Source organism: Scophthalmus maximus, chromosome 5, assembly GCF_022379125.1.
Source record: "Scophthalmus maximus strain ysfricsl-2021 chromosome 5, ASM2237912v1, whole genome shotgun sequence".
Lineage (NCBI taxonomy): Eukaryota > Metazoa > Chordata > Actinopteri > Pleuronectiformes > Scophthalmidae > Scophthalmus > Scophthalmus maximus.
In genome coordinates, this window is record NC_061519.1 from 8807521 (window position 1) to 8826651 (window position 19131).

Consider the following 19131-nt stretch of genomic DNA (forward strand, 5'->3'; position numbering starts at 1 on the left):
TGTTGGGCATGGCATTTTCCGAACAGAGGCGTCCCGCTGTCCACTCTCCTTTCTCACATTGCAGGTCAGATTTAGGTTCAAACATGTAGAAATATATTTGAAGAGATGCATCACGGTGTGATTGACAGCTAGTATCTTCCAATCAGTGCATGGTTGCAGGTGCAGGTCCTCAGTCCAAATATGGTAACTTCTGTTAAAAAAAACAACAACAAACCAAAACAAGATGGAGCTGGCCAAAAGTGCAGTTCACAAACCAATGGGTGGCGACACGTGGGTTGCCACTAGGGTTTAACTGAGGGGCTGCATGACAGACAGTCTATGATAAACAGGGACCTTTGTTGAAGTGTGAATCGTGCAAAGCTGCTCCAGTATAGTCCCAGAATAACATATAGAGCTGTGAATGAGCACAATATTTCCACTCTACGTTGAACTTTTTTCACAGCAGCCATTTTGACGTGACACAGGTGTCACTAATCACATTGGTGGAGGTCCAGAGCCTCAATGAACGTGATTAGCGACACCTGCGTTCACCTACTGGCTCGAAGGCCAAAAAAATGGCCGCCGCGAGAAAGGTCGGTGAGACGGTTGACGGACCCAGCCAATCACAGAGGTCGGGCCGCGTGGTGTTAGGTGATGCCCAACATTGTGCGAGGGGGCAAATGTACAATCAAGTCCCAAACGGCGATGCCTTTGTTAATGGGACCTCCAGGGCACTGTGGGTGCATGTCCTGCTGGCGATCTACGCGTCGCCACTGCAGAGCCATGTGGACAGTTCATCGATCAATTGCAGCGAAGCGGTCGACGGCATGAACAACACTCACTGGACTATCTACAGAACCCCTGTGATCGATGGTATGTGAGGAAACAGGGGGCGCTTGTTTCCGACACCGGGAGAGCCCGCCGGTGTGTCCGCCCACCCCTCTCTCTGTCACACACACACACTCTCTGCGAGAGACTGCTCAGCGACTACAACCAGCGAGGAGGAGGGAAGAGGAAAGCGGAGCGACGGAGATGGCGAGCATCACCAACATGGGGCCGAGACCGCCGCCGCCGCTGCTGCTGCTGCTGCCGGCGCTGGCGTGGCTCCTGCTGGCCGCGCACACGGCGAGCGTGCGAGGTCTGACCGGCGACGAGGACCAGAACCAGGACGCCGAGTGCAAGATGAAGAGCGTCACCGTGTCGGCGCTGCCGTTCCTGCGGGAGAACGACCTGAGCATCATGCACAGTCCGTCGGCCTCCGAGCCCAAGCTGCTGTTCTCCGTGAGGAACGATTTCCCCGGCGACGTCGTGGTGGTGGACGACCTGGAGAACACCGAGCTCCCCTTCTTCGTCCTGGGTGAGTGCGCGGCTCGCTGGCGCGCTAACACGGCACCGCGCGGCCGCCCCGCTTCTCCCCGCTACACCGTCTTGTCTCTGGGCTCGGGCCGGACACGCACCATGGTTTTTTTTTTTCTCCACCGTCTCGGGCAAAAACAAACCCAAATCGCTGCAGCCTCCACAACGACCGACGCGCATGCGTTACGCAATGTGCTGCTCTTACATGCCACAGCCTGCCAGTCGGGTAGTTGGGAATTAGCTTAGCTCCTGTCACTTGGTGTTTACTATTGACATCATAGGCCGCATAGCATCCTGATGCTAACTATTAAACTATGGCGGGTTTTTCCCCCCATTTAATTAGCAGTGTCGCCCTCTCGCCGCGTATGTTGTGCGTAAGTGGTTCGCACATGCACACACGTGTGTGTGTGTGTGTGTGTGTGTGTGTCCTCCAGAAACCAAACTCCTCTCACTTCAGTGCAACTTTTCGTGCTCCTCTCTCGCCGCCGTTACGTCGTTGTCAAGTGCCACTTTGTCTGTGTGCTCCGCAACCGATTGGAACGGCCACGGGACCGGGGCTCTCTTGGTTCCGCAGGCTTGGTCGAGTCGCCTTTACGCACCGTCCAAGGCTCCAGTGGACCTAAGCGTGCGTGTCTGGAGGAGAGCGCAGTGGAAGTTGGCTGGCCGCTGTCCGTGGTGCTGAACCTCTTCCGCTGCACTTGACCGTGACAAGTTGGAGCTGCTGCTGCTGCTGCTGCTGCTGCTGCTGCTGCTGCTGCTGCTGCTGCTGCTGCTGCTGCTGCTGCTGCTGCGAGGAGCTTCCCTCTGTTGTTGTGGTCACTGAGACCAAACAGTCACAGTGACCGGTGTCACGCGGACGCTTGGCTTTTGAGTGGCTGTGTTTGTGCCAGGGTCTACAATTGTTTATGGTCGCCTTGACCCCCGTTGGCAAACCAACGGGAAATTGGTGGGAAAGTAGGCCTGGTCGCCGGGTCCGTTTCGGAGTTTGTCAGCTTGTCCATGCTTGTTTTGCTGTCATTCTTGGAAGCACGGAGCCTCGTTTCACGTGTCCCATCCGAGCTGTTTCTTCTTTGTACCGTCTTTTTGATGCATCACATTTTTCATATGCGGTGGCTGAACAAACAGGCTTCAGTTTGAAAGTTGGCACATATTTTATATGGAAGAAACACTGTCAGCCACACTTACTGACTGTAGAAAAACTCAAAGATGAGACTTATCAAATACTTGCCAATGTGGTTTGATAGGAATCTCTTGCTCCTAAACAGTGACATGGCTGAAAGATGCTTTGCAAACTTCTTCTCATACATATACTATTCATAGCATTGTTTAATTAATGTTCGATTTCGAAGTGTGTTTGAGGGAATCTTTTTTTACGTTTGTAAGACAGCACACAGTAAAAGGCTGACAGGATAGGAGGGAGGTGACATCGAAATAAAAAAGGTATTTTACTGGACTTAAACTGATTACATGTGCCTACAACTTGGACTACTATAGATCACAGGGACGACCTTGGAGATGTGCACAGGCATACAAGTATTCACAAGTTCATGGGTTATTTGGGTTTCCTAAAATCAGACCTTTAACCAACTCTACCAGCTAAAATAACACATGACCAGTATCCAGTATTATAGCTATTTTATGTATATGTATGCAAACAGAAGTGTACAGAAGCACTTAGCAATTCCAAGGTAAGCCAAATGATTCCAGAACAAAAAAAAGTTATTATTATTGTAACACAATAAGGATGTGTGTTTTCGAAATGTTCTGTATTCGTGCCAATTTGATACCAAAATCTGTCACTTAGTTTTGGGAAAAATAAAGCATGTTTTAATTTATTTTGCCGTTTAACACCCCCCAAAAAATCCCAGCTGTTTAGTAAATCAGTGTTAAACAAAGTTTACCTGGAAAAATATTTTACCCAAAGTAAATACAGCCTGAAGACAGAAGTTCCTGATGTAGCTTCAGACATGTTGTATTCTAAATTGAAAAACACACACACCTAATAATCTGAGAAAGCATTAAATGTGACAGCTGCTAATTTAGAAACTGTTACAGTGTAGTCATCGTTCCTGTCAGGTTTAGTGAAACAGGACCCTAATGCAGATGCAGAGCAGGTAGGAGCAAGTCAATTCAATAAAACAGACTTAGTCTTTCGAAGGCAACTGAACAACTAGATGTAACACAGGTAATCCACTCGGGGGAAACGCAACTGGCAAAGATCAAGAGGAAAAACTGAGCTGAACAGAAGTCATCACGGGGGCCACGACGCTGAGCAGACAAACCGACAAAGGGAAGCACACATAGACTATATACACAAGGGAGGCAGGGATAATTGAACACAAGTGGAACACATTAGGGAAGGGGCAGACGATCACAAAGGCGGGAAACACAAAACAAAGTGAACTGTTCAATAACGAGACACAGGGGAGAAGGAAGTGAATGTCAAAATAAAACAGGGACAAGCAACACACATTGGATCAAAAAGGGTTTTCAAAGTTCTTCGCAGGGGCTGGATCGTGACAGTTAATGCAATTAATCGTTTTGTCTCTTAAGTATTAGACAATAGTGACAAAATACATCTTCAGGTTGCTTATTTTGCGAGAGAAACTAAAGACGCTTCAACTTAATCTGTCTATCAATTTCTATATTCATTAATTGGTACCTTAATTGGTCATAAAATGGAAGAAAAAAATACAGTCTTTATTTAACAAACACTCTAAAATCCAAAGACGAGCGTTCGAACAAATAATGTCAAGTATGTTTTCCTAGAAAGATGGCTTGAATGATAAATGATCAAAGTTGTTGCCAATCATATTCCTATGGAAATTTGACTGATCATTGTTGCTGTCGCTAAATTACGTAATCAGTTAATCTAACCAATAAAAATATACAGTTGTTGCAGGTTAAGTGTCTGTCAATCAATCATTTCTGCACTTATGCAATTCCACCTTTCAATATTGGAAACTCTTTTCCTACTTGATGTTGCTCACACATTTAGTTTGGTCACTCCAAAGGTATAGAAGTTCCACACACTGCTGTATGCAGGAGAAAATGTCAGGCTCAGAAGTACATAGGGCAGGTACAACAGAGACTGTCCCGGCAGAATTTGATATCATAGCTCTGCTTTTATTGACGTTAAAGAAGTAAAAAAAAAATTATTCCATGTATTGAAAAACATGGATGACCTTTCTGCTACGTGTACCAAGCAGAGGTCGCACACTGCTCTGGAGAGCCAGCGTCACAATAGATTGATTCACTTCTGTTCTTCGGTTCCTCAGCAACACAACGCTTTGTATACAATCACAATATCATTTCTGTGTGTTTTAATTAAATGATGTATGGGAACTGGGAATGGCCCTGTAAAGGTCCCCAATGAAGGTTGCAGTATTACAGTGACTCTTTGAACAGTCTGAGGGAAATAAGCCAAGGCAAATGCACTGCACAATAGATATCTTGGGGCCGGTGGTGCATATTAATGAGTCAGAACTTGGGTCTGACACTTTTCATACGTAGTATACTGCCGCCGAAAACTTTTAATGAAAACTCGCACTGGGGAGCCTGACACATTCACAGTGCAACTAGTATTCCCCGCCACCCAAATATAAACCGAGCAACTGCAGCCTTTTATTTATTTATATGTTCATTTTGTTCCTTATGTTTGTCTTGATTTCCTTTGGTGTTTAACAAAAGCTTCTTCCTGTGAAAATAAAGGGAGCGAAGTTCAAACCAGAGCCGTTGTGTATATACTTTGCAAAGCAATTTACATTAGCATTGTGTGACTGTTTTGATGATATACACTCAATAGTGTTTAAAGCAGCATTCCACTGTGATGGGGTGTCTGCTGAATGTTGTTTATGTGAGCATTTAACTCTTGTGAGGATTTGGTGTCAAAGATCCACTCGACCACTCCGCGGCTGTTTGAATCTGACTCGGCCTCTTTGTGATTAATCAGGCGCACAGTTCCGCTCGCCATATTTTATGCCCCGTCACCTGAACACATGATATGGAGGACCGGTGCTGGAATCTCTACTTCTGTGTGTAAACACACGGTGAAGGCCAATCCACCCACAATGAAAAGCATCAGTGTGGCGACACTTGCCCTGTATGCACGCTGTGTATACCCCAATCAGGCAATGCTAACTTTTTTTTATTGTTGATGTCATCATGATTTCACCTACACCATATAGTGATGAATGAATGGTTAAATGTTTGCAAGCTACTACACTATATGATGACATTATGTAATCATATAAAGCAGGGGTCACTAATAGGCGGACTGCGGTCCGGATCTGGACCCACACGCTGTCCTATCCGGACCCGGATCCACAACTGATAGATCATTGAGAATTAGCAAATGTTGATGGGGCGTTTCCATTTTCCTGATGGAGCGTTAGTCGTCACTATACTGCTCCAGGACCAACACCCTGACTTTCTGTAACAGTGTGACTTCTCTTTTAACTTGAGCCAACTGTGCTTCTCTCCCCCTGTGGCTCCTTTTGTTGTGCATGTGTGACGGTGGTCCAGCCAGTCGAGTGCTGTGCTGTGCGTGTAGACCTCAATCGCGGACACATTGACAGCCTTGCTAGCGGCTAATGCTAGCCCTCACAAGTTTGAGCTCCCTTGGTAGTGTGCCCATCTCCCATGTCGGGGGTTTGAAGCCACCCATCATTGAATAACCCCCCCCCCCCCCCCAGCTTTTTTCACATATTGCACCCTGCACACACACTCGCACTCACAGATGATTGCAGAATGATTGAGAATATTGTTATTTCAGTGTTCTGTTTTCTCCTCCCATGTATTGTGTTCTGAGACTGTTCAATATGAAAACTGGTATTTAACATTGTTGAAATGTTATTGAACTGCAAGCCTGTTTTCTTTAATTTGACAGTCAGTTGCTGTTATTAGGCAGCAAGCATATGGCACTGAGTCATAACGCAAGTAAGACATTATGACATTAGGATTCTGGACGTTTTGCTTGAGGATAATTTCTCCAACTGGACCTCCTTAAATTTTTATTGAATACCCCTGATATAAAGAAAAGGAAATATTATTATATTAAATATGGTGTTGCTCATATGATCATGAATCAATTTAAATGTATATTTAGATCGTGTCTGCAGTCCAATAGGCCAAAAACATGCTTTGATCTATACATTATTTAATGTTAAATTGACCTGAAAAAAGCAAATGCGTTCATCCTTGACTTTTTGTGGCAAGTCATTCAGAGGCTTGTTATGGTCCGGTATGCCCCGTATACTATAATACAGTCACATTTAAGTTCATATCGCTTGTCTTATACATATCATAAATGCAAAATTCTGTAAAGCTTTGGGAATGCGAAATAAAAAGCTTGAAATAATTAAGATTATTTAGATTCCCTTGTTTAGGATCATAATGGTCCCTTAGCTATGTATTTATTTTTTACTTTGTTTGGGATTAATTGAACCAATTCGTTTTACAGGTTTTGGAATTGTGGTTTCTAGGAGAAATTAACCAACTGTTTTTTAACAGTGATTTCAAAAAACAACCCACTTGAGGGAAGGATTATTGTATTTCCTCAATCCCATTATCAGAGTTGCAGCTTTTCAGAATTTATTTACATACTTTGCATTCACCAACTTTTGTAAGGGTTTGATAAGCCCATATGGGGGCAAGCGTTCTGAAACCTTTCAAATACATTTGGCATCTGCATGGCAAACCAAACTGCCCATTTATCTACACATACCAGGCTGTTTTTGTTATTTAGATAATCATGCTAGAGGGAGCAATCAGATACTTGAGACTCATCGAGAACTGTGAGATTCTTAGGTCTCAATTTCAATGTCTATCAACAGTAGCGTATGGATCTGTAAACCTCACAGATGACAGACATCAGTATCAGGAGGTGTGAATCAGGCACAACTGAACCAGGCCCTGAAAACTACTGTAAAATAAGCCCATCTTTAGTAATTCTGTCAGAGGTTTCTTTCTTTTTGTAACGCTTTTCAATACTTTCATGTGTCTCCACTGGAGTACACTGTATCTAACATAAATTGAACCTACGGGTAGGGAGTGTTTGATGATAAAAAGCTTTAGTGTCACTTTAAATACAACAATTGTGGGTTTGGACTTAAGTCCATGAGTATTTCAATAAACAAAATTGCAGATTATCACACAGTTCCCTTCTGACCAGCCGCTGTGTCCTGATGGTTACCACGGTCCCCCGTCCTCATCAATGTCTGCTCTAGCTATTTGAGTTTTTGTAAGAGATCGGAAAGAAAGTGACAAGAAACATGGATTCAAAGCTCTATGCCTCATTTTGGGAAGAAACGGCAAGATATATTGTATTGAAGCCTGTATTTGAAAAATGCACAATTGTGTGATGGGTTGGGTGCAATTTAAAATCCACATTTATTTTTTCTCTCCACCTTTTACAATGGGCTCATATTTTTCTTGCCAAATTGCTTCTCTGTGTAAGGATCTCCGAAGCAATTTGAAAAGAGGGATTCTGTGACTGACAGTAAATTTCAACTGCAGGGCTGCAGCCACTCGTTAGTGTCAGAGAAGCCCGGGTTTGCTGTTAGAAATTTACCCTTTTGGTGTTGTCATAAATCGGCAGGAGTTGAGGTACTAAAGTCGCCCTCGGGGAGAGACCAGAGCTGTGTTTGCTCTGGCAGGGATTTGCACATCTGGGGCAGTGGCTTGGAGGGAAAGTCGGCCTCTTAACGGCCCCCCATTCAAGCTTTCTCAGCTTTCTGGAACAATAATTTGGCTGCTACAACTCGGGTCCATGCCACAGAAAGTTTTATATTGCTGCCAGTGAAATGGGCATTAAACTCCAGTGGTGCTTGTGCTTTACACGAGTCCTGAGTGCAGTGTGCCCTCCTTAAATCTTCTGGTTTTCTTCCAGACTTTCAAAGCTGACAGGACATTCAGTGCTGCAGGTAGTTTCATTTTGTTTGTTGTTGCAGTGAAAATATAATCCACCACTCCTGTAATGTGAACAACAATATATAACTTATGTTTTGACACTGGACTATGATGAAGGTACCAACTAGGACGACTCAGCCTGAAAAATGATTGTGACGTTGATTAGTTGTTTTGATTATTTTCTTAGTCAATCTTTGAGCCTATGTAATGATAGCCACAGGTGAAAAGTAACATAATTTTAGTTTCTCAGACAACAAAATATGATTAATGTTTTAAAGGGCGGTTGCAACTACTTCTTCACTTCTTGACAGTTGTTAGTTGATCCATGGGCAACTGCCTCACTAAATAGCATTGTAACTTGCTACCTGTTGGAAAATAGTATGATAAAATCACTTTGATGGTTTATCTAGAGAACCACTCACCGTGATTTATTTTGAACATCATAAAGACAACCTACTCTTTTTCCATTCAAAATATCAATACATTTAATTATTTTAAATCTTTAGTCAAGCATAATTTCAAATAACACTGGTATGCAAAACCTTATATACTGCTGACTGTATTTGCAGGTGAGAGTTGTCTCGAGTTGCCTTAGGTTGTCCCTTGATAACTGCCATCTAGAATTTTTAAATTGCATATTTATTTATAGAGAGAATTTTTTTTTATTTTACTAAAATAGAAAAGTTAATGATCTACTGGAATCGTTGCATTTTGTTCATTTAAATAATGATTAAAACTAATGCAAATCACTTATTCTTAGTTTTAGTTTGAGCGAAATTACCACAACATCGGCGTGGAAACTCACACTGAGCTTTTCCTCTGTAAATTAATACTGACCAGTTGCCCTTTGCCCCATCAAAGAAAAAAACGGTGCGCCGTAGTTTTCTCTATTTCAGTATTGCTCCAAAAGTCCATTTGCAGTTGTAGATATTACTCTGACTTTACCAGAATGCAAGCTTTTCTTGCTTTTCTTTTTAGACACAGTGTAACACCAATGCAGTAGCTGTAATCCAAACCTGCCTTATTTGTCACAATCCACTTTACCCACATTCTGTCACAACATTCCCTCTCTGAACACATAGAACGTCATCTACGCTGCATTGCTGCTACCCGAGAAATTGGTTCGAAAATTATGATCAATGATTGGTGGGAAGTATTCCACAACAGACTACTTTTCAGAAGACATTTCAGCATAGGGCGAGACCCTCGTGTGAAATAATGGTTTAGAATCATTGCCCTGAACAAAGAATACTGCTGTTGTATCCCCCGTCTTTCTGAATACAGAGACATCTAATTTCTGTACCATGTAGGGTGTCAGAGATACTTACCCGAGCACACAGTTAATTTATTAAGTGAACATTCAGAAAGTCATGTCCAAACCATGAACAGTTGACTAGTTGGCCTTGCTTTGTTTGGTTGATGGAAGCAGCAACACCAAGAGAGTCAAAAAAGTCAGTGAACATGAGTGAAAAGGCAACAATATTACAAAAGATAAGGACTTTGGGATAGTGACAAGATCATTAGTCCATTACATTTTCATTACACAACATTCACTATTTTGAGTTCTTTTTTATTTGAGCAAAAGGAAATGGATGGATGACATTTAGGCCTCTAGTCATTCTTGTTTGATTGTCAGCTTTTAGAAAACATACTGTGGGATTCCTGTATTTGATCATGTGACTACAGGGAACATCTTTGGTAGACATTATCTCACAGCAGGTTCTACAGAAGAGTTCCAGTTTAGGGTCAAGGGCCATGTCTGTTTACATTTTTGCAGAGTGGCAAGATTTAAAAAACAGGAGAAAAATTTACTATAAGCAAACCATGTTTGCTATGTACCCATGGATGTAAAGACCACTATTATTGGATTACTTTGAAAACTTGGAGTTATATGGAGGCTTTTTTTATAAGCACATTTAATGAAATGTATTCCTCACGGACATCTGTGATAATGATACCCTCGGGAAAGTATCAGTCACACAAAATATAATCATATTATAAATGTGCATCACGTCTGTGCTTTTAGATTTAACTGAGTTATAACTCTGAAAAGCAGTAATGCAATGGTATTCAATGTAAATTGCAGTAATCATTCACTGTGGGTTTTTTAAATCATTTAATATCTTAATTGGCTCCATGAGCTGCGTGTCACAGTCACTACTGCAGCTCCACCTGCTGTGTTGATATGTGGGCTAAAAAACTGGCCAAACTGGAATAGCTAATTTCCTATTGATTTCTTAGCGGCATCTGTATCTTTAACTTCATAGAGACTGAAACTCTGGTCCAGAGTGATGCTTGTTTCCAGTGGACACACGCGATGTGTATGTAATTGTAGTTCAGGCTTTGCCATGTTGCATGTTTGAAGAAATTCAAACTGGCACATAATTCATTCAAACTGATTTGAACACGATCCATATAAAATATTTGAAATCCGGTCCCCCCCACCATCTTGTAGTGAATTTTAAGCACAAGGCAAACCGCTTGGAATGGTCTGGTGTGCTTGTAGACTGTAAATTTTGAATCTGAACAGTTCAATATTAATTTTCTCCCCATGTTTGAACGGAGGCCCCGATTTCAAACAGAGTGACAACCATACAAAAAATGCAGAATAATATTGTCACTATAGTCTTAAAACTTAAATGTTTTTCCTACATCACATACAGTACGTGTTCATATCAAACAGCTATTCTCAGAAATGCCTTTTGTATTTATTGAAATTCATTATAGAGATTGCATTGAAATACTGCACCAAATGCCACCTACAGATTTTATGCAAAACAGTGGGGTCCAACTATGGAGGTAGAACCCCCCTGCAGGGGCAGCTGCAAAAGGAAGAGAACCAGGCTTGATTTGTCGTTGTTTTCTTTATAGGTTTACCTTTTAAAGTGTCCTGTTTTTCTAGTGAATTATCGGACAATTAAAAATGTTTTGAATATGTAAAAAACATCTTAAGTTTGTTTGGTTGCAGATGGTTTTAAGGAGTCCACAACCAAAAACAAACCTGTGTTGTAGAGATTGCCCAAGCTGTCAGCAAACGACTTTGAGAAGACACTGAAAATATTTTCAAAAGACTTAAAGACCCACTCACCGCACGCTTTAAAGCATATGAAAATAATATGCTATGCCTAATAATAATAATAATAATAATAATAATAAAAAAAAAGTTTAAAAAAAACTTCTGAAATGTGGCTGGAAACCATCCACTCTCTCTCCCTCATTGAGGAGTTCTGAGACTATGGATACTCATGAGAACACAGGCCTCACACCCTGCCCATCACAGCTGCTGCTGTGCCGTGCCGTAATGCCTTCACGTCGCGGCTTGACGGACCTGATGTCGGTGTGATCGCGGCCGGCAAGGTAAGACGCTTGGACTGGAGGAGAGGAGAGAGGCGACACGTCCGGTCTGGACAGGGCCACGGTGAAATGATTAAAAGAGCGCGCTGTCCCTGATCACGCAACCAGGTAGTTTTCGAAACCGCGGCGTTCAAGGCTTCACCGAAATCTCCATGCGATATTTCAGCATGTATTCCCCTACACATTTTTCTGCTTCCTGTTTGGTTCTGGAAAGAACTCACCTACTGGTTATTGATCGATAATATAGATTTTTCGAAACGTCAAGACGAGAAAAAGAAAAAGATTTAAAACAGGTCGGATCACCACCTTACACCAGACGGTCGAGATGACGGGAGCGCGCCTCAACTCAACTTTGGAAATTTATCTGTGACAGTGAAATCAGTTGAAAGGCTGGCATAACTTGCTTTTCACATTAATGTCTTTAAATGAATGTGGCTGGTCAGAATGCTAAATGTAGCACAGTTGGGCTGTGAGGATATTGTTGAAAGTCTGAATACTTGGCGGTAACTGTATTAAATGTATAGGTTTGTATAAAGTTAGTTTTAGCTTCTGACAAGTGCAGCAGTGCTATTATTCTTATCCTGCTGACTGCAGACCTCGCGTTCACAATGAAGGAGCACTAAGGGATTAATTAAGTCAGCGGTTTTAATTCATCAATTGGTCATTTTAAGATGCGTCCATTTTTCTGAATTATTGCAAAAAAAACATTTAAACTGAACTATTATAATACCAAGAGCTTAATATGCACTTGAAAGCACATATTCACCTTAGAGTCGATTACAGCATCTCATTTACTGATCAGCACATTCTGTAATGTTGTGTCGTCAAGGAGCGCACGTTATCTGTTTGAGCGGTGGGTCGTTGAAAGGTGGAGACGTTTAACCAGGACATCACAGGTGTTAATTAGCAGGCTCTCGGCCTTTATACCAACCTCTGTGACTGATATAGTGTAACAGTAGCACGCAGGTACACTTTTATATCCCCATCAAAAATATAACTTATCAAGGCAATAGTATGAGACTGTGCTCAGATTATTAGCCCGCACGTTTCCACTCGCGAAGCCCTGCCAGTTCGATTATGTACACACAAACTTTTCTGTAACGACATGTTGGCGATTGAAACATATATCAATTTTTTTTACTAGACTATATAGACTATATATCTTACAGTTCTGTCTTCCAACGAAAAGTGTCCATCAACACAACAGTTCCAAGGACTCCTCCCTCTTGAACTCTGTGAACTGAAGCAGGGCTGAACAGCATAAATGGCATAGAGAGAATAATGGTACCTTGGACACCAGTCAGCCAATGTGTTCCTTTGTGGCAATCTGTGAAAAAAAGAAGCCTTTAGTGTCGGCTATACTGTTAAATTGAAACAAAGGATAAACCGAAATGAAAATTGTTTGCCGAAACCGAAAATAATGAAACACTTGGCCAAAGGGCGAATAATACCAAATACCGAACCCTTTTTTCCTACCATTGCATAAATTGAATAGCCTAAATTAACCTTTCACTTTTTTGTCGTGATTTTCAAGGAAAAAAATTATACGTTATACCAACAAAGCACAATCAACTTAAAATAAATCCATTAGTATAAAATACATTTATGTGGGTGTGCGCGGCTTATCTGTAGAACGTCCCCTTATTTTCGCTCCCCCATCTCCTGCGCGGTGCGTCCCATCACCAAGAGGCTTTCCCAAAACCAACTCAGCCTGGATCATTTCTCGTGCGTGCTGCTTTTCCCCCACATCCAAGTAATGATCTTTATATGGTGGATGAAGTACAGTCTCGTTGCAGTACAGGGGTTCGGAGTTTGCTTGACTAACACGTGTGTTGACAGCCTCTAGAGTGAAGTCTAAGTTGCTTTCACTCCGTGGTCTGACTCGGCCTCTTTGGATAGAAGACGCGTTAGTGCTGAAGCTTATCTCGATTAACACCCACTGGTATCTGGTGAATGTCACGGACAGATCATGAGCCATTTTCCTGCCATTCTCTGACATTTTCAATGCTTCCACCCAGCAGACGAGTTGTTTCGCCCACCGCATTGCACACTGGCAGCTTTTTGATCGCATCGTGTAAACATTGTTCGGTCATGACAGCCAAAAAAGCAAACCACGAACATTCGGTGCGTCCCTAGTAAAAAACAATGAGATAGTTCTGGGGGCGGGACGTTGTTCCAGCCCACAGAGTGGTGACTATTGACAGAAAGAGGTTCTGCATCACATTCAATTGAATACATTTTTAAATTCAATTATTATTATTATTGTCAGCAAGGGGATTTAAAAAATGATTGTAAAAATGGTGATTATCTACTCAAATGATTGATTGTCCCCTGGTGTGGTACAATAGAGGTCAACAAATTAAATGTGCGCTGTAGCTTAATATCTGGATTTCTATGGGACCCATTTTTCTTTACGTCAGTTTATCATACATATGAAATACTATTTGTGGATCCATATGACTGTAAAAACAACAACTCTCCTAACAGTTAAATTTACATTTTCATTTAAGACGAGTGAAGGTTTTCCAAAAAAATCTGCTACCCTAGCTCAGTATGCTCAGAGATTTGCGAAAGGCTACGAGCCTCGATTCACCACGACAGCATCCTCACTTGCTTCGTTGCCCTCGTGTTGAGGGTAAATCTGTGATTAATATCAAGCTGAGATCAAGGCAAACGAAAGACCGAGAAAGTGTGGAGGAAAGCACAACAGGAGGAATTAGACAGAAGGAGAGCGAGAGACAGGGGCTGAGAGACTGTAAAGCATGTGGCTGCTAGTGAATGGTTTCCATGGCAACATGATCGGGGTGCTTAGACGGGATTTCTAAAGAAAGGTGGCATTTTTATCGCCGCAGCAGGAGAAGACGGGGAGGAAGGAAGTAGAGACATTTGAGGAGGCACCTTTAACACCACGCGCTCCACGACTAGCTGAATAGTGATTACCGTGACAAAACCGTTAAGGCGTCAAACATTGTTGTTCAGCTCAGGGCCGACTTAGTTTCAGTTACAGCCTTTCACCTTCATTCCTGTTCTGTTGTTTCCCTCCACAACGCCAGGATCGAGTTAATTGGGCCTCGGAAGTGAGGAGGCCGAGGTGATTAGAATGAGTGCAGCAGAAAACCATGCTGTTACAGAAACTGTTCACGCCTCTGCTTCAAGTCTTTTAACTATCAAAAAAATACCCTGATAAGCTAACATTTATTGCTTCCGTTTAGTTTTTGCATGTTTGTAAGATGGTTTGGGAGCCTAAAATCCAAATTTGGATGATTATTTGTGTCAGCATTGGTTTTTTTTTTTTTTTTAATTATTATATTATATTATTATATTATTTTTAGGGTTTTGAATCTAAACAATTTTTGCGATAATGGCGGAAATGACTCCATTGCCCTGTCAAGTCTGGTCGTTGTCTGTTCATTGTTATATTCTGGCTCATTATCTGATCAAACAATAACCCACTTTACATTGCAAATTTGCCAATTTTAGACAATTTCATTTAAGCAGACCTCATTTTATAGTTGCTTTTGTATAGCCAGTATTAAAAACAAGTGTTTTGTCTTTTGAAATGAAAGTCTTTTGCACAAACATTATTATATTCACAAATTAAGGTAAAAAAAAATATGTATTGTATTGTTTCCATAACAATACTGTACTGAATCTGAATACAGCATTGAATCCAACCAATTTAGTTTGAGTCTGAATGAGGGTTTTGCCGTCAACGTTTGCAGGTGACTTAAGTCGTAAAAAGCTGAAGCTCAAAGAGCTGTAGCCGCCGTTTGGCGGATGAGAAGACAGAAACCGTTTTGAGTGGCAGCCTAATTAATTCCTACAACTTGTAGCTACAACCTGAAAATTATGTAAACAGCATACGATATGGAGTGTTGATGAAATGGCGTCAGACATATTGAAATAACAGGTGTTGCTTCGTTAATTTGACAACCTTATATATATATATATATATATATATATATATATATATATTTTTTTTTTTAAACATGTTCCAATTACATCTTTATTGAAGCATGTGAAATGTAAAATGCATAATCCATTAACTGGCTGATGCTCCTGAGAGTCTGATTGATAATTGAACGAAGACTCACCCCCATGTCGGTTTTATTAAACAACACAAACACACACAAGTCCACTTGTGATTGTCAAGTGGTTTTACAGAGGTCCGCTTCTTTCATATCACAGACGCTGTTAATGAGTCAACAACCAAAAGATTCAATTTAGCCGTTGTGGAATTCAAAAGACACAGCTGGTATAATCTGCCTCTGTTGACATTTCTTTTTTTCATTTTTAATCAGCAAAAACAACCGTCGGCACCATTGGAACATATTAGGCCTTACCTGTAATTATGAACGGATCGGTTGGTGATGGGGCTAAATTAATAGGTACTGATAAATTGATTGACACAAAAACATACATTTTGTATTAAAAAAATAATCACAAAATACCCTGTCCAATGTCTTAATTTATTAGGACCCATACAAATAGTAGAGACAGTTGTTATTTGAAATGCACAAGTGTTGTGCAATACTTGTTTTCAATACCAAAAAACCCCCAATACTTCTACATACTACATAATAAATGGTACGGTATCACAATCAGCCATTCAAGAACTAAAAGATGGTCGACAATCTTCGTGATAATGCCAGCGTTCGATGTTCGACTATTAACAAAACTCTGTGCTAGTGGCAAATTTCACTTCAGCATAAAAACAACAAAAATAGTTTGATAACCAGCCCGATATCACACAAGTTCTATAGTTCTTTCTACATCTTGGCAGCACTGCTACTGAGATAAAAATGGAGAAATATTTCCAATATTCATCTCATTCCCCCCTAAAAAAGTTTGGTGTGGAGTTTGTGAGAGATGCAAACAAATAAATCAACGAACGGCAACAGCACAAAGGCACAATCAAAAACATAGCATGTTTTTTTGTTGTTTTGCCAGCTCCCTTTCGCAGCTTGTTGATATAGTTTTCAAAAATGGTACTGCTGCCCACGTGTGTTTTATTACGCTGTCAGGACGGGGGGAGATCAATGTAGGAAGAAACTGTAATCTGTATGCGGGCTCACAGAGGCCAGTGGGAGAGGGTTAGGAGCTGGACAAACAGTCGGACGCCAGCTAGACATATCTTTCATCCTTGTTTTAAGATTAGGGTGCAGTAATTTATGGCACCCCATGAACACGTTGCCTCCGAGACTACTGAAAGCAAATAACATGAATGATTGAAGAATCGTGTCATTATGTGCGCAAGATAAAAAAATGTTTTCCCCAGAGGTACTCTGACTAGCTTCCGTTAAAGGAAGAACATGGAGAACTAGTTTCTGGGTTTCCCTCTCTGATGTCCTGATTTCATCATCCTGTAAAAAGCATTACATGTTAATTTACGACTGTCATCACAGCGCTGGCCTGGATCTGTCACTTTCTCAGCCTCGGGGAGAGGTGTTACAGACAAGCAGGACATCGGTTCAAAGGCAATACAACATTGTATTTGTCATTTCAGACGGCTGCTTAGTTTTAGGTTGACTGAACTCTCCTGATTCTCCTGAGTTTGTTGGAGTAAATAGTGTCTCAGCCAAAATGAGCTTTCAAAAAAAGAGCAATATACAATCAATTTATCTCTGTAGAGGTAGGCCCGTCCCGATAACTACATTTTGTTGCACAATATATTGTCCCAGAAATTATTTCGATATACAATATTATCGTAGTTAAAGACCACTTTTTGATACTGAATCATGTGAGCTCGCAGTTTAGGTCTATTGGTCGTTATGCAAGTCCTACAGGACTTGCGCTACTGCTGAAAAGAAATGTTATCAAAAGTTTAAACTTGATAACAGCGATTTGACGACATTGTGCCTTTTAGAAAAATACTATGAAATCCATATTTTGTGACATTTTATAGACCAATAAGGTAATTGATTACGACGAGAAACAGATGTTATGTCAACAAAAACGCGAGTGGACACATTGGCTGTTATTGAGGTCAATACAAATTATTGAGTTCATATCTATTGTACGATAAGTAGATCATGTTATTATCACTACAGGCCTATATAGAGGCCTATGTTTGTGCGTGATATATGCCAAATATTTGTGTTTTACTTGATTTATCATTTTAAATGTAACCTACAGCCACTTATTTTCCTAAATTGGAAAATCTAGGATATTCAAAAAATTAGTTTTTTGTTAATTTCCAAGGTTCACTGATCACATCAAGGTGTCTCCCACTTCACTTGAGTCCATCGTGAGTGGATGTGAACTGAAGGTTTCCACATCATACCTCTAGTTAATGATGTCACAGAAAGTCCAGGTCTCAACTCAACTTCTGTCAGAGTTGTTGGTGCTGAGGGAAAGTATATAATCATAATAATATGGAATGCAGTGTGGCAACGAAACATTTGATAACTTTCTGTGCTCCTTGTATTCGTTTGAATGGCCAACAACATTAGTTTACTTGCTTGATATGTGCAGCTACCTACTGGCACATCTCAGTCTCCCCTTGGCATCTCCTGACCTTGTTATGTCAGTCTCTCAGGCTGAACCCTGGGAAATATGGTTGCTCAAGTTCAATCAGTCAGAACCCAAAATAGGGCACAGTTCTCCTGTTGGTTCTCGACACAGTTAAAAAAAAAAAGTTAAGTTATGTTTGCTGCAACTTGGGTCAAGGTGGAATGACAGAAAATATAATATTTATTTTTTTTGGGCCTTGACATGTCATGCCTGGCGTGTTCTTTCATTGATGTGGAAGTTGATCTGATTTGAATTTTTAACAGGTCAGTTTTATATTTGCAGTTGTCGGAGTTTTTTTTTGGTCTGGATGCTAACATAGCCAAAACCTGTTACAACAACAAGGTTATGTTGAAAAGGCTAAACGAAAAAGACAATTCTCTCTGAACATGAGCTAACAATTTATTGTCAGCCGGTCATTTGGATGAATTGTATTTTATATATGAACCCATGTCAGTATTTAGTGAAGCTTTTTGGCAGGGATGCGCTGCCGTCTACCACTGCCAGCAACTCATTTTACAAAATGGCCTGCATTCCTAAGTGCTGATACACTAGTATGCATTATCATTCCTTTAATGTAGCATTGATTGGGACTCTGGCCTAATTGTCAACTAAATGACATCGACTACTTAGGGCCATCGCATTATCACACACATTCAGGGTTAACACATTAACACATGATCAGTCATGCATGAGGACTGTTCTGATAAAGAGCCGTCTCCCTTCTGCTCCCACATAATCAGATCAATTACTGCCTCATGGTTGTATGCCTCCATCGCCCCTTCTGTTCCTGAGTCATGATGCTGAATAGCAGCCACAAAAGTTTTTTGCAGAACAATACGATGTCACAGTGAAGTTGACCTTCGACCGATTGAATATTTGAAATGCCATCCCCTTTTCATATTTCATATAGTTCTTGAACTATGGCCAAAAGTAGTCTTTTGTAGGGTCACAGTGCAATTGACCAAAATCGAATCAGTTGATACTTAATTCCAAGTGAATGTATGTTCCAAGCGTAAATGA

The 19131-nt window shown here is 41.1% G+C and overlaps 1 protein-coding gene across 7 annotated transcripts in view; it reads left to right on the top strand.

Annotated features, from left to right (window-relative positions):
• Positions 1–691: 691 nt before the first annotated feature.
• Positions 692–19131, top strand: part of astn1 (astrotactin 1) — a 344279-nt gene continuing 325839 nt past the window's right edge. For all 7 annotated transcript variants that reach the window (XM_035635262.2, XM_047332223.1, XM_047332225.1 and 4 more), the window contains exon 1: positions 692–1336. In XM_035635262.2, the coding sequence (XP_035491155.2) occupies positions 850–1336 (487 nt within the window). In that variant the 5' untranslated portion in view covers positions 692–849. The remainder of the gene's footprint in view (positions 1337–19131) is intronic.